Below are 26,762 nucleotides of genomic sequence, written 5' to 3'. Positions count from 1 at the left end.
GAAGGTAAACATCAACAGCCACCGTCCAAAACCACTATTCAACCACTGTCCAAGACCACCATCCAAAGCTTCAACAGTCCAAGTGTAGTTGTTATTAACTCCTCTATAAAAGGGAACCTCACCGATTGTAATCACATCCCAGTTGTAGTAGTTGTAGTAGAAATAGCTTGAAATCATCTCTTGTAGAATCCTCTGTAAGCATAATTGTAGTTATTTAAGTTTCTCTAATAAAGAATTCTTGTTGTTTTCAATCGCTTTAACTCTACACCCGACCGATTGAGGACTAAACCCCTGTTTCTAATCGTTGCAACCCTACACCCAGCCGATTGAGGACTAAACCCCTCATTCTTAACTGTTCATTAAGTTCCACTCATTGGATAATTTGAACTTTGTGGTTTTATGGGATGGAAACTGAAAAAGTCATTCTACCCAAACCCTTCAAAGGGAGGGGGAGGCTTGATGGAGGAAATGGATGTTTGGTAGGGATGTAAACAGCTCAAATTTACTATTATTTGAATTGGAATCCGTTTAGCGAATGACATATCCGTACCCGATCCGATTTTCGACAGAATTTTAGAAACTAATATCATAATTGAATTCGGGAGTTAACGTTTATCGGATATTCAGATATTTATCCGATCCGATAAACTATCTGGTTAATAAACAAATCGGACCTATATCGACTCATGGTTAGGGTTTGGGTTAGGACTTAGGATTAGGCATATTACCAAAATATCCTTAGTGTTTATAATATAGTAATATATCATATCTTTTTACAAAAATATTAAATTAATCATATTTTACAACCGGATAATAAATTAACTGGATATTATCCAGTCTGAAATGGAAATACCCAAATCTGAATCCAATTATCTTTCGGATGGATTTGAATATTTTTCAAAAAACTAAAATTCCAGATTTGGAAATCCCTAAATGGGTTCAAACATGGATCGGATACGGATTTTCACCTATCCATTTACATCCCTAATGTTTAGTAACTCTGTAAATCTCATGAAAAATCACAATTGATGATATTATATATACGACTATCAAGTCTTTCCAAAGAAATCTTATTGCCCCAAAAGTGACAAACGATGAAAGCCACTCCACTAGTCTTTCTTATTAGAGGTGGGTTGAGGTTGAACCAGGATTGTAGCACATTTCACTAATGGGCCCAACTTGCCCACTCTAATCCTCTTGAAATTGGTCCTTCCCCACCCACTCCAACCCATATGAACCTGGCCATTAAATGAACGGGTTGTATTGATCTTGGCTTATTAGTTTGATGATTTAAATGTGTGGTTTGATTACCATGCAAGTAGATGCTATCCTACTATGCTACATAATTGGATTAATTGTATTTTTATTTTTATTTTTTTTGGATAAATGGATTACTTGTATTAGAAGCTACTCCTAGATGGGCATTGGCATAAACCTTCTACCAAAAGGTAAATTTAAAAGGGCTCTTTTACCTAAAAAAAAAAATTTTAAACGCTCTTTTTTCAATAATAGAACAAAAATTCATCTTCGATCTTTTAGACAGCATTGTTGGAAAATTAGGTTTTTTTTTTTATTTTTTATTTTATTTATCCGCCTCTTCAAAACCTAGTGCTTTAAATGAGCTAAATTTGCTTGTATAGCTTGGATACTGCTCCAGGTGACCGGGTGAATTCCCTTGTCTCTCAACCTAGACAAGTAATGTATCATTCCAAAACACATGATAGCCCCAACCCTACATTCGAATTGTTATTCCCTTCAATTTGCTATCCGTTCAAACTCCTCATATAGGGGGCGAAAATGATCATCATACCCCCTGCCCAAACACATTGTCCAAGGCTGCCCAAGGTAGGGTCCATTCCCCCTATTAGAAGAATTGAAAGAATTGAAGCGGGCAGCGAATTGGAGGTCCAAAGATTTTACCCACACGGCAAGGACTGCCGCATGAGATGTGTACCATTGTTATGATTTTGACCATTCGAGGGGGTTGTTGTGGACGATACTGATCAAAAAGACTCACGTAACCTTTTTGTCCCATGATTGAGGATTTGATTGGTTGTCATTTGGTCATCTGATTTCCAAGGGTAATCATTCTATACCATAAAGATCAGGCCGAATGTCTTGGAAAGCTGAACCTAATTTATGCAAATGATTGATGACTGGCCGCATAGTCCTACACAAGTGTGGGGAGGCCAATGAGAACATATGGCGGGGCATATACATGTATGGGGGTTTTTGATTTCATGAGGGTGGGGTAGTAATTTGCACACTCATGTGTATGAGCACAGATTCCACACAACCAGGCAACATTCGTTATCCCCTATTTTATTATACATAGTACCCCTCTTGTGGCTCACTACTCTAAAGGCAACCTCATAGGCTCATAGCTCCCCCCTCTCTGTAAATTCTGTTGCGGTGCCGTAGTCATTCCCTCCTATGCATAACGAATAAGAACATGTGAAACGTCAAGGGCGTGGAGGTGCAGGTTGCTCGACACCGGAGGAATGTGCTTCTTCCGTAAGGCAAATATATCTGAAAAAATTGTACTCTGACAAATTCAATTGGACCGGTGATCCTCGAGCTCACCTGAGAGCCTAGGACAGATGAGAATCCAAGGATTTACAAAAGAATGGGACCAAGAAGACAAATTCAAGAAAGTCTTCAAACACGGCTCCAAGCACTAAACCCTATCGCCAAGACAAAGAGTGAGTGAGCAAAGTGAAAGAAAGGGGGACCGGGTACAGCGATTGTAAGCAGCGAGGGGGGAATGCCTTTGATGTTCTTAAAATTTTGAAATCTCAAATACTTGTTACTATCCTTTTGTTGTTTCTTTCTCACCCTTGGTAGCTTACTGGCTTGGTGGAGAATAGGGCCTCCTTCAACTAGGTTCAAAAAACCCAAGACCTTAATCTGCACCTTCAATCTCATCTCCAGAAACCTCCCTCTCCTTCATGACTACTCTTAACATTGTTTCAACTATCTACCTTAACAAGGATGATGCATATAACAGTGTTGAATGTAGCTTCCAACCTCGACGCAGTCCATTTCGCGACTCTTGTTTTCTTAAAATTCGACCAAATGAAATTATCAAAAACTCAAATGGCAACCCAAGGGCTGCACCGTTTCAAACCTCACCATTTTAATATTGGGGTTTCATCATTTCAGGGTTCAAAGACTCAAAACAGGGAAGAAGAGACGGGACTCGGCAAGTTTCATATGACTCTGGTATATAAACTAGTAGTGTGTTGTGTCTTGGACCGAGTCTTGTTATTTTTTATACTTTATACAACTCTTGACTAGGTTTTGTCCATTTTTTTATTCAAAATCAAGCAAATCAAAACCTAGCTTTGCAATTATGTTAGAAATATCCCTATAAAATAATTGGGAAAGAGATCACTGCCTGGGCCTCTAGAGCCTGCACACACTGGCCAATGAGGTCGTGTACAACCATCACCCTGGGCAAGATTTTCATCTTTCTATGCGGGCAGCACAGTACTTTTACACTCTAATATGTCTAGGCACGACCAGGTAGCGGTATTGCATTGAGAGTGGTACTACTTTCTCCTATTCAAACTGCTGAAGGGAGTGATGGCACCATGGTCTTCTTTGTGGCCTGCAACTGCAATCTTGAAGCAAAGAATGAGAGCCAATATAGAAACTAGAAAGATGGTGCTCTAACAAATTAATAGGAAACATAGTGAAATCTCCCATCAAAGACTTTAGTTTCTTGAGTGTGTTCTTGTAGTTACATCCCAATGAGAAGGGCGTTGGAGTCTGAGAGTTATTGTATGTTACAACACCCTCAGCAAAGCATTAGCTCAATGTTATGTGGTCCAACAAAAACAATCGAATATTATTTCCCAAGATACAGCATAGTTTTTTCCAGAAATATCAGCAATCAAGTTCTCAGCACGAGGGAGCAAAAGGAAGAATTTACAAAACCCCAGCACACAGTTATAAAGTCTGCAAAAGTTCATTTTTCAATTTCGCAGCATCCACTGCATTATGTCCTTACGAATCACTCCATCAAATCTACCTTTTTCATAGTTTGGTCCAGGCAAGTAAGGCCCAGAGAAGCACAAGTTCCTGTACTGAGTGTTTGCACCAGTGGGTCTCGATGGCCTCAACATCGTCCCCAGAGTAGGGAATGATTTTGGCCATATATGCAGTGATGATGAGGTGGTGAGACGCCCAATTGCTCCCCTGTTTATAATTTTGCTACTGAATTTTTGAATGGACCCTGGAGGTTGTTGTTTGGATGAGTTGGTTACATGCTTGGATGTGTTACCAACGCTGGGTGGGTTTCCAGGAAGACCACGGATCTGGGCAGATGGTTTCATGCGATCAAGCCACCGAAGGATCCAGTTCCCAAGGTTCCGACCAACTTCTATGTCCCTCTGTTGTATGTTGCTGTGAATCCGGATCGCTACGGAAAATACAGAACGAGTTCGCCTGTAAAGAAACAAGTTTATTATCAGTTCTGCAAGAAGAAAAGTTAGTTAAAACCTCAACCAAATTCTTAAAATCCTGTTGGACTACAGTAATAATTTTTAGTAGTAAGGCACAAACACACTGGCACCTCGGAAGCACAGCAGAAAGCAGAAGATTTAAAGTGCATATTCCCTCGCATTGTGCCCATGTGTGGATTAGGGGAATGTAATTCACCAATTCTTTCTAAATTAAAAACCAGAGGCAATGATTAGAATGGGATCCAATAGGCCATTTTCTTGAGAGGTATAGTCTAAGGAAACCACATTATTGTTACAGACAGATACCATATTCGGGACCAAAAAGAACAAGCACTAATTGATTCCTAAGATCTCCATACTGTCCCACCTCAAATTGAGGCTCATTCATAGAATCTTACTAGACCTTTTGAGATACTTTTCCACTTTTCAATTGGAACTATTATTATGAGCCCTGTACACATAGGGTACTACATATCCAAAGACATGCCTAGAAAGATTTGATTTAGAGCCCTCAAGGACCAAATCTCAGGGCATTTTGTTTATTTGATCAAACAAATTCTACCCAATCAACCAAGTTATACATCTCATATTTCCTCCAGCGACATTAAAAGTCACTGTTTTTGTCCAACTGCAGGCAATTGCTGTATCCACTGAAAGTAGGTTGGAAATTATGACAAGTATACACCATAAAGTTTAGATCACCTTCCTTGGGATTTGGAAAATAGAAGGAATTCCAATCCAACAAGCTGATTTCAAAACATTCCACCACCTGATTACACTTTTCAAGAGTAAACTAGAGAAACAGCACAATCGGATAGTAAGAACCAAAAGTACCTAGGTATTGCAGTTCAAGGTTTTAGGAAGAATTTATAGCCAGAAAACTGCTCAGCCCAGGATCAATGTAGAATCAATAGAACTAAACATAGGACCAGAATAGAAGAATGGTGAGTGATATTATATAACTCTCAAGAACATAGAAGAGAATTAGAAGAAATCAGAGGAAAAAATAGAGTTAGAAGAAGAATTAGAGAATAGGAAGAACAGACAAGAAAACGAAGGAAACCACACCGGATCTCAGAGATTAACAGAAATGGAAGGACGAGGGACTAGGGAGTCAGATCTAGATTACCAATCCCGTATGCAGAACTCAACAGCTTTAAAACTACTAAGAAAAATCAAATTCTTTATTGAAATCATGCTTAACTGATGGGGGTGTATAACATATATAAAGACCTTTTGGAATTTCTGAACTGACTCATAAAAGAACTCCTAATCACTCTCACCAAACGTAAATAGACTCAAACAGAATTCTATTTAGCTATTAAGTATCCTACTCTAACTCAAATACTTAGCACTAATGTACTAACTTCACCCCACTTTATGAGCTTATAAATTAGGCCTATTCAATGAAACCCATGAAATGAAAAGACCCAGCCTATAATATAACTACCGAAAGCTTGATTTCGGCCTATTGGACTGCCACCGACCCCTTGTGGGCCTCCCAGACCTGTGTTGAGGCTTCGATATGAGATCAATGCCTAACGCAACTGCACTAATTCCCCAAGTGTAGGAAAAAACTCGTCCTTGAGTCTTAAAGTGTTGAAGTACCCTCATGACATGTTCAACACTAATCTTCTTATTCAGACCAAGGGAGAAAAATATGTTGCACATATATGGTCCTTTTACGTCAAGAAACTGATCCAGTAGGATGAATTCAATAAGAGCTCTTTCCTCAAATTCAACCTCAAATTGGGGTTCCCTCTTAAGAAAGTAATTTGAGTATAGCTGGTTCTTGATTTCATCTTACTGGTCAACAATGGACATTGGATTCTCCATTATGACCAACAAGCTCTTCTTGTTTAGTTTCTTTAGCACAAGCCATCACTTGTTCTCTTACAATCTCTGCCTTTTCGTTGTTGCTGAATTCTTTCCTAGGTTCTACCTTCCCTTGTAGGCTTGAATTCAGTAATGTCGGTGACTTTCTCTAGTTGTACTTCCAGAGAAAGCATAGGAATTTTCTCATCTACAACAATTTCTTCAATAGGTTCTTCCATAGGAATTTTCTCTTCTACAATAATTTCTTCAATAGGTTCTTCCTTAGGGGCTTTACTTCTTCTTAGGGAACCTAGAAGACCTATTCAACATGATGTGTAAGGAGGCGTAAGAAAGCATAAGTTCTTTTTACGATCAAGTCCTAATGGAGGACAGAATCAAGAGAGAGGAGATGATAGAAAGAAATCAGTTTTGCAGGGGGTGCAGAGAATAAACCTTGAGAAGAAATAGAAGAAGGGGGGGGGGGAATTAGAAAGAAATCAGCATTTCAGAATAGCAGGGAAAAGAAGAAGAAACCATGGGGAAAAGAAGAAAGAAACCATGGGAAGAGGGAGCACCAAACTTTTAAATTCTCATTGTTTTGTTTAAGAAACAATAGAATAGAATATTATTGGTCTCCCCCTTGGGAAGACCAATACATAGGGAAGCACACCAGCTAAGCTGTTTCCTAAGGGAGCACAAGTTCCAATAAGTCCTCCTAGTCAACTAAAGGGGCTGATCCAAGTGGGCCTGGGCCTAGACCAGAATTACCAATGGAACCAAAACTGAACCAAACTGAACCAAAAAAACAAAACCAAACTGCACCAAAAAGTGCAATAGAAATGGACCCAGTTAAATAATTGCCTAAATTAAAATGGGTCCGGGTCTGGTTCGGGTCCCAACTCGTGGATCGACGGATCGAACCGGGTTTGTCGTGCATCAACTCTCCCGTGGTTAAGAAAAACTCGACCACGAGTTTTAAAGAAGGAAAGGATCAACACCACTTGATCAGCATCCACGATCAAAAGCTTAAATGGGGTGATGATCCCACACATTTCACGATCAACCTTTACGCTCGCCCGATGGTTGTCAACAAATGATATGACTTTGATTGGAATATGACCACGGGGTTTTGCCATTGTAATTGGACCATTGATCGGTTCCACAGCTGCAATCTTGATCGGGTCGTTCAGCTCCATCTTTTCTTGAACGACTATCAACGCCATCACGTCCATCAATGGTGGCTCGCCTTTTGGCTCTTTAGAGACATCTTCAGTAGAGTCTTCCGTCGGTGCAATAGAATCTCCTGGAAGTGATTTAGTCGGTGATGCCTCAATCACAATTTTCCTGTCTTTTTGTGCTGAAGGCACGGATGTGTTTTTGAAACCCTTTGACCGTTTGTAGTTCAATTGTACCTCACTTAGGAACGAAAATTGGATGTTCAGTGTACAACAATCATCATAAATATTATGGCCTTGAAGAATGCCCCTTGCTGAAACGGCACTTAGGAGTGACTGATATTGGACAAAAGCTTGACAAACAATAGCAGACTGATGAAATATCTTAATCTTTTCAACAAATCCATGAGGGGAAAACACTTGAAGCAATGCTTTCACAGTAATAGGATAGAGCAGCTGGTGGATTCTAACTAAAAGAATTCGGTTGGGTGGTGGTTTGGAGGACATTGATAGCATAATTGTAGAATAGAAACTATAGAACTCAGATTTAGAAACTATTGAGATCTCACAACCTGCTGGACAGATCACCAGCCACTTTGGAACTATTGTAGGGTTTGATCAAAGGTAGTAAGGTTCCAAATATCTCAGCCAACTGATGGCCAGATTGATAGATATGATCAAAGGTCTGAAATTAGAAAGTACGGAGATATTTAGTAACCTGTTACTTGTGGCAGAACCTACCTTTAGATGAGGCTGAGGCCAGAGATTAGGGTCGATGGGAGGTCTCCAATGGTGGAAAGTAACTATCAAATACCTCAGTGATCTTCTGAACAAAGTATGAGATACAAGGGATCACAGCAGCAGCAGAAAACTCCAGATATCAGCAACGCAGGGCTTGAACCAGACAATGGATAGTTCTGGTTACAGTCTCAGTTGAGCCTCTTGTGTAGACAGCAACAAGTGTCCCAGTAAGCACCCAAATAGCAACAGCAGTCAATTGACAGATTGGATATAGTGTTGCAGAAGATTTTTTTTTCCCCCCCCACTGTACTGCAGAACTTGAGAAGAAGTAGAAGGGCTAATCCACAATAGGATCACAAATACTTGTAGTTGCAGCAGAATCTAGGCAAGCCGCACGTGTGCAACAGCTCTTCAACTGGTGGTGTGAACAGAAGCAGGCCTATGTGAGGATTAGGAGCTGAATCAGGTCTTCAAAAGTACTATTGCAAGGATTGTTAGAATCTCACAGTAGCAGCAACAGCAGCAGCAATCAAGTGGAGGGAGATGAAGAAGATAGGGAGATAAACAGAGTGAGGAAGAGAGATCACATGGGAAGGAAGATGGGATCCTTCGGCCAGGCTTCGGCTCTGATACCACATAATGGAGGACAGAATCAAGAGAGAGGAGATGATAGAAAGAAGTCAGTATTGCAGGGGGTGCAGAGAATAAACCTTGAGAAGAAATAGAAGAAGGGGGGGGGAATTAGAAAGAAATCAGCATTTCAGATAGCAGGGGGAAAAGAAGAAAGAAACCATGGGGAAGAAAGAAGAAAAAAAGAAGGGGGGGGGGGGGGGGGGAGGAGCAATCCACGATAGGGAAGAGAGGGAGCAGCCAAACTTTTTAAATTCTCATTGGTTTTTTTTATTCAACATTACATGGCCGAATGGCCTGTACCAAGCTTAAGTAGAAAAAAAAACAAAACAATAGAATATTATTGATCTCCCCCTTGGGAAGACCAATACATAGGGAAGCACACCAGCTAAGCTGTTTCCTAAGGGAGCACAAGTTTCAATAAGTCCTCCTAGTCAACTGAAGGGGCTGATCCAAGTGGGCCTGGGCCTAGACCAGAATTACAAACTGAACCAAAACTGAACCAAACTGAACCAAAAAGTGCAACAGAAATGGACCCAGTTAAATAATTGCCTAAATTAAAATGGGTCCGGGTCTGGTTCGGGTCCCAACCCGTGGATCGACGGATTCAAACCGGGTTTGTCCTGCATCAAGTCCCCTTATGTTCTTCCACTAATCGTCTACAACTTTGATGATTTGCTTTGAAGATGGAAATGCATGACACCAAGCATTATCCACCACAGCTTGCAACGCTATACTTTCTTTGCGCTGATTTTCCACATGTAGCATAGCCAAGCTCCCATTAGGTAGCTGAAGATGAATAAAATTTAAGACTTTTGACACTGGCTTGGCTCTGTTACCAAATAATGCAGTTCAGGGTTCTAGCAAGAATCCAGAGCCAAAAAAATTGCTAATAGTTCAGGATCAATGTAGAATTGATAGAAATAATAGAGGACCAGAATGGAAGAATGATAGGAGAAATTATATATCTCTTAAGAACAAAGGAGAGAATTAGGGGGGCTAGAGGAAGATATTACGAAATAAGAAGAGAGAGGAAAGATTACACCTGATCTCAGAGATGAACAAAACTGGAAGGAGGAAGGAAATCAGATCTAGAGTACCAATACCGTACAAAACAATTCCAAAACTCTTAAGAAAATTCAAAATTCTTTACACAAATCATGCTTTACTAATGGGGGTTTATGACACATATAAAGATGTTTGAAAATTGAAATTCCTCTGACCCAAAAAAAAAACTCATAATCCATTTCACACACTGAACACAATAAGTAGACTCAAAAACATAACTCTATCTAGCTTTAAGAATCCTAATCTGACTCAAATACTTAACTACTAACCTTGTGTACTAACTTTACCCCCATTTTATCAGATTATAAATTAGGCCTGTTACAACGAATCCCAAGAAAAGAAATGGCCCAACCTCAAAGCTCAATTTCAGCCCATTGGACTGCCACCTGCCCTTTCTGGGCCTCCCAAGTTTGTGCCTAGGCCTCCATACTGGATCAATGTCCCATGCAACTGCTTCACCTAATCCATGATCATAAGAGTAACAAATTTAGATTTTTAGTAATAATATATGAACCACCAAGCAGCTAATTGAGAGGATAGATTTCATTACATATCTTGAAGAGTAGCCATCCAAGAAGCTTTTGATGATTTCTATAGAAAGGAAGACGGTTTCTTGCCATAATCCAAGGGGCTCAACTTCATAGGATTATTAAATGTGGAAAGAGATTGGCTTAAGAGAAGATTTTCTAGGAAAGAATCAATGTAGGCCTTGAAAACTCAACTTGGGGAAAATTTGGCTAAGCTTTTTGCCCCCTACTTCTGCACAAGAAGCAAAAGCCCAGAAGTAGGCTTCTTAGGCTTCTTGGCTTCTGGCGGAAAAGATTTCAAATGCTCACTTTTCATTGGATTGGCTTTGTGAAGCTTCAATCTGAAAAGCAAAAGGTGCAGGAAGCTTAGCCAAACATGCACTTGGTGGCAGAAAAGGCCCCAAGACCAGATGCCTTACCAATGGCATATCTTTAGGAAATACACAACTTTCATGGTGTGTATCTCCGTGCAGTTTCAAAGTCTTCGTAGATGGAGCGAATTGAAATCATGTTACCCAAAGGGGAATTTGGCAAGGAGAAACACCTCCCCCAGCCCCCCCCCCCCCTGATTTTTCGGTGAACCACATCATCTCAAAGGCTTAGTAGGCTCATATGGAGGGATGTACAGGACTGTGTCAATGAAATATGAATTGGGGAAGGGAGGGACCACTACTTTACATCAGCATTAATAAATGATACTACTATTTTCTACAATGCGCCACATAGAATTATAGGTACCTTAACAGCACCTTTCTAGCTTCAATGACATGTTAATCATGTCCATAAAACTTGAAGTCAAAGGTTCAAGGCTTGGTAGAGGCAGAGAGGAAAAAAGAAAAGGATGTACTCTTCTGTTTTGTGAAATGGCACATGAACAGTGTACTAACTTCAGTAAGAGTGAAATGTTAGATTGGTGAGTTCCCTACAGTGGAAGAATGGCTTCTCTTTTGGGATGTTGACTGGGCTCACTTCTTCCCTATTTGGGATTGCTATTGGATGCTAAGCCTCAAACTTCTCTTCCATATGATACAACAGTCGTCAAATCCAAACTCACCCCTTTGGAAGGGCAAATATCTCTCTATGAAAGAAAACTGGTACGTAACTCAGCCAGTATTTGCTGCCGGTCCCGAGCCCTGATAAAGGAGGAAGGTTGGTGTGTCAGGTCGGCAACCGGCACCGGAAAAAAAACCAGCCAAACCCTTTTACATGGATTCTACAACCTTATATTACAAATGTTAAGCTAGGGCATTCCCCAACAGAATAAGCGACGCGCTACACTATGACCCGGGTATAGTGAAAAGTGAGGGGTTAACAAGGGCGCCCGTATGCGGTGACAAGTAGGCAAGGGTTCTTCCACCGTGGACGAGTGCGGGTAAAGAAGCTAGTCCAAAAGCATAGGATTAAACTAGCATCTTGGAAAAAATTGGATCTTTAACAAGTAAGAATCTAGAATTGATAGATGTTATGAGGAGAAGAAGGATTAGCATAGCCTGTATTCAAGAGACTAGATGGAAGGGTAAAAAAGCTAAGGAGTTGGACGACTTTAAGCTTTGGTATATGGGGGATAAAAGTAATAGAAATGGAATGGGCATAGTAGTGGATAAAGATTTAAAGAATGATGTGGTGGATGTTAAAAGATTCGGAGATAGGATTATATCCATCAAGCTTGTGTTGGAGAAAGAGGTTGTCAATATAATTAGCGCTTATGCACCTCAAGTAGGATTGGATGAAAGGATTAAGTTACAATTTTGGCAACACATGGATGCATTAGTGCAAGGTTTTCGTAAAGCAGAAAAGATTATTATAGGGGGCGATCTGAATGGACATGTTAAGAAACATCATAGAGGCTATGAAGGTGTACATGGAGGATATATGGTTTTGGAGAGAGGAATGAGGAGGGGATCTCGATTTTAGATTTTGTTGTGGCTTATGATTTATCCATTGTAAACACTTACTTTGAAAAGAGAGAGGAGCAGTTAGGTTCCTTCAAAAGTGGACATCATACTAGCCAATTAGATTTCTTCCTAACTAGAAGGTTTGATAAATTGTTATGTATGGATTGTAAGGTTATACCCGGGGAGAGCCTAACTACACAACATAGATTAGTGGTCATGGATATGTGCCTCACTACACAGAATCGTAAGAAAGGTAAGCTTATTTTCCCTAGGATACGGTAGTAGAGCTTAAAAGGAGATGCTTTGAAATCATTTACTAATGAAGTGGTCAAACAAGGAAAGTGGGACTTTGAGGGAGACACTAATACAATGTGGAATGAGATGAGTACTTATATTAAGAAGGTTGCTAGAGATGTCCTAGGTGAATAGAAAAGAAAACATCATTCCTCTAGACAGATTTGGTGGTGGAATGATGACGTTCAAACAGATATTAAGACTAATAAAGCTAGTTTTAAGACATGGCAAGGGACTAAGGATGTAGAGGGATCTACAAAGGTATAAATTTGCTAGAAATGAAGCTAAGAAAATTGTGGGAAAAACAAGAGCGAAGAAATATGAAAATCATTATAACAATTTGAGCACAAAGGAAGGGGAAAAAACTATTTATAAGAAAGCTAAAGTGAGGCAAAGGAAGAGTAGAGATCTCAACCATATTAGATGTACTAAAAGATGGGAAGGTTATTTCAGCAGCTTACTAAATGAAGACACTTCAAGTAATAGTGTTCTAGAGGACTACATTATCCATCAAGACACCACATGTCGTAGATATATACGAAGTAGGGTGTCTAAAGTACAAGAAGCTTTGAGGATGAAAGTACGCAAGGCACAAGGCCCAGATGAGATCCCAATAGAAGTGTGAAAGAGCTTAGGAATTTGTGGTTTATCTTGGCTAACCAAGTTGTTTAATAACATTATGAGCACAAGGAAATGTCAGCTGAATGGAGGAGAAGCATCATGGTTCCGGTTTATAAAAATAAAGATGATATTCAAAGTTGCAATAAATATAGAGGCATAAAACTAATGTGTCATACTATGAAATTATAAGAGAGACTTATTGAAACCCACATGAGACAAGAACTACTATTATGGAGAATCAATTTGGTTTTATGCCAAGAAGATCCACGACGGAAGCTACTTACCTAATTAGGAGACTTATGGAAAGATTTAGAGAGCACGGGAAGGATCTCCATATTGTCTTTGTTGACCTAGAAAAAGCTTATGACAGAGTCCCTAGAGAGTTAATCTGGCAAGTACTAGAGAAGAGAAGTGTTTCAAGTAAATATGTAGACATAATTAAAGATATGTATGATGGTGCAGTGAAAAGTGTAAGAACTGTGGGGTGGCCAAGATAGTGAATTCCCAATTACAATTGGGTTATATTAAGGATCAGCTTTAAGCCCTTATTTGTTTTCTCTTATAATTGATGATTTAACCAAAGACATTCAAGATGAGGTTCCTTTGTGTATGCTTGTTCTGATGATATTGTTTTTGGTGTATGAGACAAAAACAGGGATTAACACCAAGTTAGAGTTATGGTATCAACCTTGGAATCAAAAGGTTTTAAGATAAGTAGTAGAATGAATATGGAGTATATGGCGAGACTTTGGTTACACTAGGCCGGATAATGAGATGGTGAAAATTGATGAGAGGGAGATTCCGTAAAGTGATTAATTTAGGTATCTTGGCTCAATCATAAATAAAGAAGGTAATATAGAAGATGATGTTTCACAAAGAATTAAAATAGGATGGATCAAGTGGAGAGGTGTTCCAGAGTGTTGTGTGATCAGAGTATTCCTTTAAAACTTAAAGGAAAATTTTTTAGGACGGTTATACGACCGGCTATGATCATGGTATAAAATCTCGCGAAATATCGGCGATATATCGCGATATTTCGTGAATCTCGACATGACCAGATACGAAACAATGTCGAAATAAAAAGTACAATAACTGTCGATATATCGAGATATTTCGACGATATATCGTGGAACTCACGATATATCGCGAGATATCACGATATATCGCGAGATATTGTAAAGTGACAATAGTGTCACATTCAAAATCCTTATAAATTTCATATTTCGCAGCTCTTGGTCGATATTTCGACGAGAGCTGCTGAAAATGAAATTTTCTCTCTTCTTCCTCCCTTCCAAGCCTCTTCTTCCTCCCCGCCACACAAGATACGGACCACGGAGCACGTGCCCCGCACCCCCCTCGAGAGGCCCCCTACATACATACAACAGAAGCGTAGGGGTCGACAAACACGCTTGCAACCTCGATCACATGGACATTGATAACCTATCTAGCTCGTTGGTGGTTTGAGTATGGGGATAGGGAGGAGGACCGACCGACATTGGCGTGCCCCATCTTTTGACGCACATGCCACTCCATTGGCATCGGATTATGGTGCATCACAACCTTACGGTGGATATGGATATGGATCATCATCATATGGGCGTTTAGTGGGGTAGGGGACTATGACTACGATCCCGCCCCAGGGACATACTGATCATCTTTTGTAGATAACATCTTTGCATACCCTAGCGGACCTAGCTACCAACCTCACCACCATACATGCAGCCAATGCCATCGCCTCTGCGCGGCGCCAACATCATATCACGAAGGATCATCTTCTTCACGGATCGGATCGATTGGTAACCCTAGTTTATATCCTAGGATAGGTTACCTACGATCGCTGATGATTCCATTTACGTGACACTTGTGGATGACTACACTCGCTTTCTTCTCCGATTCTATACCGTGGTCCACATATGTCATTCAAACAGAGAGCAATGGACGTCGACTCCAGCGAGGCATGAGTGGGATTGATCCAGGAGGCACAAGAACTACTATTAGCGCTTTAGCACTTGTAATTTGTAACTTAAGTTGTGATTTCATTAATCTATGTGTATTTAACTATTTATACATTAAGGTCGGCGACCGTATGTCAATCAAGGGTGCAAGCCCAAAACACCAATTTGAATTCACATTTTTACAATTTTATGGTTTAAATGTGTTTATTAAGCTTAAATAAGGCTGTCCATGAAGTTTCGGCCTAAATATGGCCAAATACCCCCGAGATGGACCCCGAAATATTGCAGAAAAAATGCAATATTTCGGGAATATTTCGCGATATCTCGGATATTTCGGATATCTCGGTAGGCCCGAGATACCGATATATCGCGAGATATAGTACTATGGCTATGATGTATGGTGCAGAATGTTGGGCAGTTAAAAAGCATCATATATATAAACTCGGTGTAGCGGAGATCAAGATGTTGAGATGGATGAGTGGCAAAACTAGGAAGGATAAAGTAAGGAATGATCATATTAGAGCTGGTTTGGGAGTAGTTCTGATACATGATAAGCTACGAAAAAGTCGTTAGAGGTGGCATGGCCATGTTCAACGAAGGCTTCTAAAAGAGCCAAGAGCAGATCTAACACGACCTTAGGAGAAGTGGTGAGGAAAGACATGCATAGCTTAGGCCTTGTATCAAGCATGAACTCGAATAGAGCTGATTGGAGGGCAAGGATCTATGTAGCCAACCGCATTTGGTTGGGATAAGGCTGAGTTGTTGTTGTTGTTGTTGTTGTTGTTGTTGTTGAAAGGAGACTGGTACTTCTTCATAGGTGCTCTCATGTCTGTCTAATTTGTCGTTAGTTGAGAAGAGGTTTGAAAGAATAGATTGTGTTGTCTAGAATGACAAGGGCCATTGTTTATTTACAGAGAGGATGACAAATACAAATAAGATATGTTAGGTGAGGTTGAGAAAAAAGCCTTGTCCTAACATACAAATACATCGAACCTAGACAGTGTCTAGTCAATTCTTATCCTTGATACTCCCCCTCAAGTTGGTGCTTAGATATCCCTCATGCCCAACTTGAATACAAAAGATTGGAATGACTAGTCAAAACTCTCTGTTAACACATCAGCCAATTGATTCTCAGAAGTGACAAACAGCATGCACATTGTGCCTTGTTCAAGTTTCTCTTTGATGAAGTGTTTGCCAATCCCAATATGCTTAGTTCAGTCGTGTTGGACTGGGTTATGGGTGACATTGATTGTTGTCGTATTATCACAGCAGAGCCTCATAGGTTCTTCAAATGTTACTCCTAGATCGCCAAGCAACACTTTGAGCCATATAAGCTAACATACACCCTTGTGCCATAGCACGGTATTCAGCTTCCGCACTAAATCGAGACATCACTGGTTGCTTCTTGCTTCACCAGGTAACCAGATTCCATCTAAGAAGTGTGCAATATCCCACAATAGAGCGTTGATCATCAATAGAACCAGCCCAGTCAACATCGGTAAAGCATACCAACTTCAGATGGCTATTGTTGGAAAATAAAATGCCCTTTCTTGGTGCTAATTTCAAATACCTCAGAATTTGGTATAAGGCTTCAAGATGAGAAGTTTGTGGGTCATGCGGAAAATGGCCAACAACCCCTACAACATAAGCAATATCTGGCCGAGTACGGGGAGGTATATTAATCTTCCTATGAGACAGCGAGACGCTGATATCTCTCCTTATCTACTGAATCTCCCCCTTTGCAGATGAGTTGGTGATTAACCTCAATAGGAGAGTCAATAAGTTTACAGCCAAGCAGACTTGTCTCACTAAGAAGATCTAGGACATACTTCTTTGGGAAATGAAAATACCCTTGTTAGATCGGGCTACTTCAATCCCTAGGAAGTATCAAAGAGGTCCTAAATCCTTCATCCCAAACTCCGTAGCCAACTATGTTTTTTCGACACGGAGATTTCTGCATTATCATAACCTATTATCACTATATCGTCAACATAGACAATAAGGGCAGTAACCTTTCCATCCTTGTGTTTGAAAAATAAGGTGTGATGTCGCAAGCAAACTTGTCCAAAGTATAATGTTTTATTAAAGACGAAAATAAATAACTTCAAACACAAAAAGAGGGATGATCGAGACGGTAATGCCATTGATGTAACTGAGTATGAGCACAGTCTGCACTGTTTGCTTAACCTATTATTTTTCTTAATGAAGTTACTTCATCTTATAGAAGATTTTTTTTTTTTTTTTTGGGGGGGGTGGGGGTTGGGGAGAGGTAGGGAAAAAGCTTTTTTTCGTTGATTAAGAACAGAACTCTAAAGTGAGTGAACATATGAAGGTGGGGAAAGCTGACTCTTTTTATCCCCATCATAGAATATCTCACACCCTATACATTTTACATCACATGGCACTTCAATGCTCAAGGATGTAGTATTGACGCGGATCTCAACTAGAAAGAACAGGAAAAGACTTGTGACTCAACCTGATTCAGTTTGCGTCAGTTCAACTAGAAAGAAAAGGAAAAGACTTGTGGTTCAACCTGGTTCAGTTTGGGTCAGTTTTCTGAACCAGTTCTTTGGTTCAGATCTGGTTCCATGAATCAGATAAGGATTGTCCAACTCATGGGGCCCAGTTTGAAAGCTTCTTCAACACCTTGCGAACCAGATCTCTTGTATCCAGCAAGTCATGGCTAGATTTTAGGAGCCTTGTCACTATCCGAATTGTGGGAGTCAGTCTTTATTTCTTCAGTTTCCTTAATTAAGTTGTCTGAATTCAGTTTTAGTGTTTGAGTCAACTTTGGACTCCTTTATAGCCTACGGATGGAAGAGATAGAGTATTAGTTGGTTGATCTTCTATTCCCTTATAATTCAGCTAGTGAGTCAATAAGAGACTCCTCCAACAGCCCACGCATGGAATGTCCTTATTAGTTTCTGTTTTGTTTTTAGCTTCCTTTTTAAAGTATCAATCAGTTATAAATACATAGTACGAGGCATAGGTTCCCCCATGATTGAATGAATATAATAGATGTAATTTTTTTTAAATTGAGGTTGTTTCCTCCTTTTCCTCTCTCCCCCTCCCCACGATTTGGGGCTTTTTTCTTCTCTCTCCTTTTCCCACACAATCTATTTCCTTCTCCTCCCTCATCCTGCAATCCATCTCTTCTCATTCTCTTTCTCTTTCTCACCACCAGCAAGCAGATCTATCTACTCGGTCTGCATTAATTGGTATCAGACCTGGCTGAAGATGCAATAGATCCTACCCTCTTGGTTGTTGTCTGCCAACAACTTCAAGTCAGCCAAAAGAGTCAACACAAAAGGAGAAACTTGTTGTCCATAATATAATTGATGTAGAACAGCAAGTAATGGCAAAAGATCAAGTTGAAGAATTAGACAATGGTCCGATTGAGGTTGTTGAGATTAAACAAAAGATTCCAAATGAAAACACTCGATTTCACATTGTTCCAAAAAGATTGCAGCCATTGAAATGATTCTTCCTCCACAAATTGAGGAATTAAGATCATCTACTATTTTTATGAGAAACACTAGATCGCCATCAAGTCAAAGCAAGTGTTTGACAGTGCCAATCGAGTGGTGATGATTCTCCCATTCAACAAAACTCAAGGGCGAGATTTTTTAAACAAGGGGGAGCTGATGCAGTATTGATGCGGATCTCAACTAGAAAGAAATGGAAAAGACATCGTTCAACCTGGTTTAGTTTGGGTCAATTTTCTGAACCAGATAAGGATGGGGTTCATGATTAGAATCAGTTCTCAAGTTCAGATCTGGTTCTGTGAATTTTTTTTTAAAAAAAATTATCCAACTCATGGCGCGCAGTTTGAAAGCTTTTTCAACAGTTTGCGCAACAGAATTTCCCTATTTTTTGGAATCCCTTTTATCTAACAAATCGAGGCTAGATTTTAGGAGCCTCATCACAATTCAAATCATGGTAATCACTTAAGAGTCTTTATTTCTTCTAATTCTTCACTTAAGAGTCTTTATTTCTTCAGTTTCCTTATTTAATTAAGTTGTCTTAATTCAGTTTTAGTGTTTGGGTCAACTTAGGACTTCCCTTTATATCCTACGGCTGGAAGGGAGAGAGTATTAGTTGTGGTCTTTTATTTCTAATGTTCTATATTATTTGGTGAGTCGGTAAGGGACACCTCCAACAGCCAACACATGGAGTGTCCTCACTAGTTTCTATTTTGTCTATAGTTTCCTCTCAAAAGTCTGTTACTCAATTATAAATGCATTGTAAGAGGCATAGCCTGCCCCACAATTCAATGAATGGAATAGAGTTAATTTGGTTTTGAAATTGAAGTTGTTGCCTCCTTTCTCTCTCTCCCCTCCCCATGATATGGGTTTTCCCTCTTCTCTCTCTCGATCTCTCCTTCCCCCACACGATTTGGTTCCCCCCTTCTCCTTCAACCTGCGATCCCTCTCCTCTTCCACATTTTCTTCCCTTCCCACCATCAGGAGATCCATCTACTCAGTCTGCATTACTCAACTACCAGAAAACATCAGCTTTGCAACCCTTCAATTCCTTAGGAAAGGTTGATGTAGGACACAGAAGGATTTCCTGAAAAGGTGGTGGTTTCGAATGATTGAATAGGAATTTGGGCTAGATTCAAGTTGTCGAACAAGGAATGAAGTGTTCGAAAGTGTTACTCTCAAATAGTAGGGAAAAGGATGAGTTTATTCATTTAAGGAGCTTTCACTAATAGACATGTATTAGGTTTTCCCAAGGAACAAATGAATCAAGGGGCTGGTTGATGGATAGTGAATGGCTAAACACCTAAACATAACAAATTGCAGTACGCGTGTCTTGAACTCAGACTATACTATAAAGATTTTCACCTACAAGATAAAACCTCACGTCTAATCTGGGTTTGAAGTTAAATAATGGGCAATGGTCAAAAAATACAGAGCCTTTGGCTAAAAGCAAACATAATGGTACTTTGATTGCACTATACAAAATATTCATAACGTTATAAAAGCCAAAATTGTTTCTCCTTCATAACAATCAAGAAGTGAAATAAATCAATATAGACTAAATTGGGCTGGAAGAAATTCCTTAATTACTTTCCTCAATAATAACAACTCATTCTAAGTCAAAAAAAGATTCTACTAACTTGCAAAACTAGATTGAATAAGTTCCCACATAAAATAAGGCTCTGGTACTAAATCTAACATACTTATAATTATATATAACTTTATTGGTTCTACATTCATTCAGGCCCTGTATTGATAACACAGGTTTTCTTATGGTACAAGGATAAAATTGGCGCAACCCCATCTGCAAGTCAGACTCAACATACTGGCATGACAATTCCTGTAGAATTGAGCAGAGGGAGAAAAGACCTTAACCCACTATCGTTCCCTTTTATCTAGGCCAGCAAATTTTTTCATTTCAAATATCTAAAAATTTGTATCGTCATCAATTTGATATGGTTGTGTACAGCAGCAAATCTGTCAAACAATGAACTATTCAATATATTTTAAGCATATGGGCCTCATGAAAAGTACACAAACCTTGCATATAGTATGTTATATCATCCGCAAATGAACTGACGAGGTTCATTTATCCTTTTCAGAAATTTTCAGATAACTCTTCAAGCTGAGACGAGCAAGTTGATTGAATCTCATTAAAAAGGTAATGTGATAAAAAGGATGAAGGCAAACCAAAGCAAAATTTTAAATTCTAATGAAAATCCAGAAATTTCTGAATTTTTTCCCGTTCCCAAGGTAGAAAAATGAATCTACAAAGTAAAGAATATCTTAATATTGCAGCAAAATGTCAGTAAAATTTTGGTTTTGAGCCAGTTCAAAACTGACATAAGACAGGATCCGAGCATCTTAAAGTTTATGATTGCAACCTTAAGAAGATCGAAGCGAAACAAGATATTTGTGGGATGTTCCTGTAATTGGGAGGCCCTTTCCTTCGGATTGTAAGTTGTGACTCTCCTATTCTCCTTTCGTAGGAGCTTTCTACGCTCATTCTTATCTAAACTAAAAATGTGGTAGTGCATTTGATAAATGGGATTTATGTCATTCCCAAGAACCATCATTGAAGTTACCCGTAAGGTATTTAAAAGAATCTGCTTTATTATACAAGCTCCAATTGAGAGGGGGAGCACTGTACTTACATGAATGGAACTTTATTTTATACTTGCCAAAGTTTAGCCATCATATATGCGACATTTCCATCGACAGTTCAAATCTACCAGAAGTTACATGGTCAATGGTGAGACTCACTATTGTCTTTTTCAGAGAGACTATAATACTACCATCGTCTCTTCTAATATCAACTTAGTACAAAATTCAGCCATTAGTCTTTAAAATTTCTAATATCTTTGATCTTTAAAATTAGTTGAGCAATTAACCATACTCATATAGCTCAGAATACCAGCATTTAAACTATAAAACTTGACTCTCTTAAAACCTGAAGAAAACCTGTATATTGAAATCTTAAGCCACCCCTATTCTTTAGAGCTGCGCATGAATCTTAAATGGCCAAACCCATAGGTTAAATTGATTAGTTCTGTGAAGAATATAAGAGGGCTTCACCAGCTGTCACACATTACTACTGATAAGCATCCTTCCTAAGAAATCCAACCAAGTTTAAAAAAATGTCTACAACCTATCACAAAGCAATTACCAAGTGGAGAGAGAGAGAGATGGAACTAAAGTATTTTGCACGCAGAAAGTGAGTAAGGAGGTAATAAAACATCTTGGGTCCTTCAATCGGTGGCCATGGTAAGAATTGACACAAGTGCGGAGAGTATTATACAGCAAGAAACCAAGGGAGAGTTCACCATCTCATGACAGTCAAGAAAGCTTCTCTTTCAGAATTTCTCAACACTAGGCTTTAATAGAATGTAAATTTAATGTGTTGGAAAAAAACATTCGACGGACATTGGACAAATACCAGAAACAATAGAATGAGTTCCCATGTCCCTGTTGCAGTTGCAGAGACTGTGTTAGTGGCTGCATGCAATGTTGGATATAGGACGTTGCAAGGTCGACAGCTATTACAGGAGCACTTTCTGGTTGCTAGGGCCTTGGTGACAGAATATCGATATGGTTCTTGTCACTAAAGGGTTGGAATTTCACTTCTCCTGGGTTGTATTCTGTGAACAAATTCGAGCAATTATTTTGGTGGCGTTGTAATTTATATTGCTTGCAGGGAGTTGATGGTGATATCGGTCAAGAATTTCTCGGGCTTCGTCGGAATTGATGCCGATGGAACCTGGATTTGTACAGATGATGGCAAACACAAGACAGAGAAGTACCCTGATCCTGTGAGTCTCAGTTTTTCATCTTTCTTCCCGCTTTTCTGATGGATTAAGTATTGGTTGTAATTTAATTCAATATTCCAACAGCAAATCGAATAAACTAACAAATAAATACGGAATTCCCAAACTCCCCTCTCTTTTTTTTGTGTTTACCACAAGCCTGGCTGTAGAACCCATTCTCAGCTGCATTAGTAACCGTTAACCCCGTTGCCGACAACAAAAAAAATGGTAAACTGTAGCATATTGTTAGTGAAATAATAGTATCAAACAAATATCAAGTGATGAGAGCTTCAGTAGCTCCAGGTTCATTCCATTGATACTGACTGTAAAATACAAAACGTGGGATATCTAGAAACTACAGTAAGTAAAAGAGAACGAAATGCTACTTCAAGGGTAGCGAGCTCCTAGAACAGAGAAGGTACTTTCCTCATTACCCTCTTACAGCCATTCCCCTTGCTTTAAAACAGTACATCCTAACTAATTCTGTAATGATTTTATACGTAATAGACCAAGGTAACAGGTCTTCTTTTCTGCCTTGTACTCCTGCATGCGGGAACTTCTTCTGAAGGATTCCTTGCTAGGTCAGCTACCTCGGTGGCACTATCCCTTTCCCTGCCTTGAGCCAAATCATCACCATCCCCTTCCCAAAGAACCTTGTCTTCAAGGTTCAGCTGTGGGTACAATTGGCACAGAGTAGTCACATCCTCCCATGAAGCTTCTTCTAGGGGTAATCTATCCCATTGTACCAAGGCTAGGGCCACCCGGCATCTTTGCCCCTTGAGGTGATGGTAGTTCAGAATAGCATTTGGGTGTGTAACTGCATCACCATTAGAAGTTACGAACAGTGACAGGATTGTTTGAATTTTAAGGGTTCCACCCAAATTCCGGATGAATGCCAAGTTGTAGCCAGCAATTCAAGTTTATAGGCAATGCTACCAATTCATTCCAATACTTTTGAAGGGGCCAAAGAATCACCTTCCTAGCTTCTGATGGGTGAACAATGCCACATATTGCTGGCGATTACGTTGTAGCTTAACAAAGACCCAATTGCCTATGTCAAATTGCTTTTCCACTCTATTTCTGTCCGCATGATTCTTCATGCACTCTTAAGCTTGAGTGAGATTGAATTTGAGTTTTTGCATGATGGCATCTTTGGTTTGGAGGTCTTGGTTGACATCTGCATTAGAGGAAGAACCAGGAATATTCCTCTAGGTGGCCTACCATACAATGCTTGGAAGGGGGACATGCCTACTACGGTATGAAAGGTAGTATCGTACCAATACTCAGCCCAGTGCAAATACTTGACCCACTGTTGGGATCCATCAAGCACAAAACTTTGGAAATACATTTCCAAGCCACGACTGAGCACCTTGGATTGGCCATCCGTCTGGGGGTGATAGGCGCTGCTTATTGCTAGTGTGGTTCCCTGAAGTTTGAACAGTTGCTTCCAAAAAGTACTGATAAATAAGGGGTCTCTGTTACTAACAATAGTGCATGGGAGTCCATGAAGCTTAGTAATTTCAGACGCATAAATTTCAGCAACCAACCATATGGTTAGTGAAGTTCACGGGCAAGGCACATTGATGCAGATCCTAGCCTCCTTGAATTGAAGAAGCCACCCTAAGCCTAGGGTTTTAATAGGAGCCTTAGTTTAGTTTATTTTAGTTCTATACTTAGTTTTTATTTTGTGTTTTTAATTGAACCGGTTTAAATTGGTTGCATCCAATTGGTTCAATTGGTCTAATTTAAGTGAAGTGATCCTATTGGCTAAGAGGTTCTTATATCCTATTGGCTAGTAGGGAATCTTCTTTATTTTAAGTAGTTTAAGTTGTTTTTAAGTCATTAGGACTCTATTTTGAGTCTATTTCAGTTTCCTAGTCAGTTTAAGTTAGCTAATAGGTTAAGGATTGGGTTAGGCCATTCTTTTTTAGTGTCTAAGTCTAATTTTGAGTCTTTTAAATAAGGTTCTAAGGGGGCCAAGTATTGAACACGAATTTGATTAATAAAAATTAGCTTTATGCTTGCTGCCATTGCTGCTGCTGCTCATTGTGAGTATATATCCTTGTGGATCTCAAGGTGGAAGGGATTGGTGGATCTCCAATCGACTCCTTGCATCGTGAAGATCGGGAGGGCTGCTACTTATCTCCTTGCATTGTGAAGATCGGGAGAGCCCATTGTTCATCTTCAAAGCTGCTACCATTGAAGACCTACAACAAGTAAGAAATTCTGCAACTATTCTTCTTCCTTCTAGAAGGTCACATACAAGGTGATTTTCGTGAGAATTCTGCCCAGCCAAATCTAACCATTAGAACCTGCTAAATTTTGATCGAGTCTTCCTCAAACCCTAAGAGAGACTCGATTCTGAAATTACAATTTTACCCTACTCTCCTACTTCAACTAGGAAACCTCCATAACTTCAAATCTGTCCATCAGTTTCAAACCAAACTTTCAGCATACATCCCTTACATCATTGTTGACACTCGATCCAAGTTTCAGCCCCAAACTCCCACTCTAACCCCTTCATCTCTTTGCTCTATTAAAACCCAAACCCAAAACCCTAAAATTCAATTCTACCCAAAATTGCAGAATTTCAAAACTCATGTAAACCCTAACCTTTTTATACCATATTGACCCCCTAGACCTGCCCATTAATACCCTATAAACCCCTTTCCCAATATCCAACCCAAATCCTAGGAATTGACCTAAATCCTAGTGCTGTCCATTCGAACCAACAGCCCCTTTTGTTATTTGATCATGTTGTTTGGCTCCTAGTAGGTCTCCTACATTACACATAAATGAGCACACTTGGTTAACTTGTTGATGATGACCGGAATTGAAGTTTTACCAACAGAAACCAAAACTTTTAAGATAAACCTTGGAATCAAAAGGTTTTAAGGTCGACAGCTATTACAGGAGCACTTTCTGGTTGCTAGTGCCAATACTTCTTGTAAGAATTTGATTTAGTATTCATTTATTGCTTAATTTATTTCTGTGTTCGCCACAAATTTAACTTCTGAATGCATTGGTAAGACTCTCTTCAATAAGCTTTACCACAATTTTTCTGTTTCTTGATAATACAATAAAGTGAAAAATCAAAAGACAGAAGGACCATAAAATATAAAAAAAATACAAAAAAGCAACAGAAACCACTACAAACCTACAAATCCAAAAGTTATCACAGATGAAAAAGGAAGATTAAAGCCAAATCATATCCCCATGAAAGTCCCACTCTCCACAACAAATTCTTCTCAACTGCCAACTGTTAACCCCAGGACACCACCCCGCTTCAAACCCTAATGTTTAAATTTTTATCCTGCTTGAAGAGATGTCAAGGAATCCACCATCCACAAGAACAGTCCTTACAATCAAAGAGAGATATTTTACCATCAAATCGATCCCTCGTTTAACCTATCCTTCAATTAAAAAGATAACGGAGGATGTAATAACTTAACTTTGAAACATATTCATCACAACTACACATTTAGTAACACTATATTGATCATAAGCTGAACAGTCAGCACGAACTAATCCATTTTATCCATCAATAGCATACTTCGAACATCTAAATCTACAGGGAATATGACCACACCAAAAAAATCAGGAAAACCGAGAGATCAAATACGAACATAGACAGAGAGGGAGGGAAGGGGAAGTATGAACATTACCGGTAAAGGAATTCGCGGATCTTAGGGTGATTAGGACCGATGAGACGACGTTGGAGCTTCAGAGCAAGCCTATAAGTTCGTTTCAACCCCAAGAAATAAGCAGTTACCAATGTGATCTCCCAAAGCACCATTGCTGCTTCTCTCTCCCTCTCTCAATCTCTGTGTGACTCGGTCTAAACTTGCAATGTCGATGGAAGGAAACATTGAAATGCTAACGGACTCAATGTCGTTGAATTCCTTCCCTCTTTTTTCGTTTCGTGCAAGTCTTCTGGATTCTGGGCCCGCCAGATGGCTCCACCTTAGGCAGCCACTCAGCCAGAACGTCCCTAAGAGCACGTGAAGGTTGGTTTTCTGTGTTTTTTTTGTTTTTATTGTATGGGAAGCAGTTTTCTGTCCAGGAGTGTGGCCTACGCCAGCACTCCCATGTGTCTATCTCTCTCCTCTTTAAAACAAAGGGACAGAGGTGTCTTTTCACATAGGGAGGAGAGAGATAGATTCATGGGAGTGCTGGCGTAGGTCACACTCCCCCAGCACTCCCTGACAGAGAACTTTTTCCTTTTTTTTATATAGCAAATCGTTGTCTTGTCGCGTGGCCCGTTTATCAATCGGATCTTTATCCTCTCAA

At 39.6% G+C, this 26,762-nt stretch overlaps 1 protein-coding gene across 2 annotated transcripts; it reads right to left on the bottom strand.

Moving 5' to 3' along the window:
* Positions 1–3,804: 3,804 nt before the first annotated feature.
* Positions 3,805–26,344, bottom strand: LOC122646770. 2 transcript variants are annotated; one of them, XM_043840368.1, is made up of 2 exons: positions 26,138–26,344; positions 3,805–4,449 (listed from the first exon to the last, which is right to left on the bottom strand). In XM_043840368.1, the coding sequence occupies exons 1-2, from the start codon at positions 26,266–26,268 to the stop codon at positions 3,978–3,980; spliced, it is 603 nt and encodes a 200-aa protein (XP_043696303.1). In that variant the 5' UTR covers positions 26,269–26,344; the 3' UTR covers positions 3,805–3,977. The 2 variants fall into 2 exon arrangements, with proteins under 2 accessions (XP_043696303.1, XP_043696304.1); XM_043840369.1 differs by having other exon boundaries at positions 3,805–4,461; positions 26,150–26,344.
* Positions 26,345–26,762: the final 418 nt, after the last annotated feature.

The sequence above is a fragment of the Telopea speciosissima genome, chromosome 11 (genome assembly GCF_018873765.1).
Source record: "Telopea speciosissima isolate NSW1024214 ecotype Mountain lineage chromosome 11, Tspe_v1, whole genome shotgun sequence".
In the NCBI taxonomy this organism is placed as follows: domain Eukaryota; kingdom Viridiplantae; phylum Streptophyta; class Magnoliopsida; order Proteales; family Proteaceae; genus Telopea; species Telopea speciosissima.
This window is presented reverse-complemented; position numbering and strand designations above follow the sequence as displayed.

Bases quoted from the DNA above. Each gene is read 5' to 3' on its own strand.
- LOC122646770 (XM_043840368.1), bottom strand. From the start codon at position 26,268: ATGGTGCTTTGGGAGATCACATTGGTAACTGCTTATTTCTTGGGGTTG. The intron at 4,450-26,137 runs GTAATGTTCATA...GTTTCTTTACAG, and splicing joins ATCCGCGAATTCCTTTACCG to GCGAACTCGTTCTGTATTTT.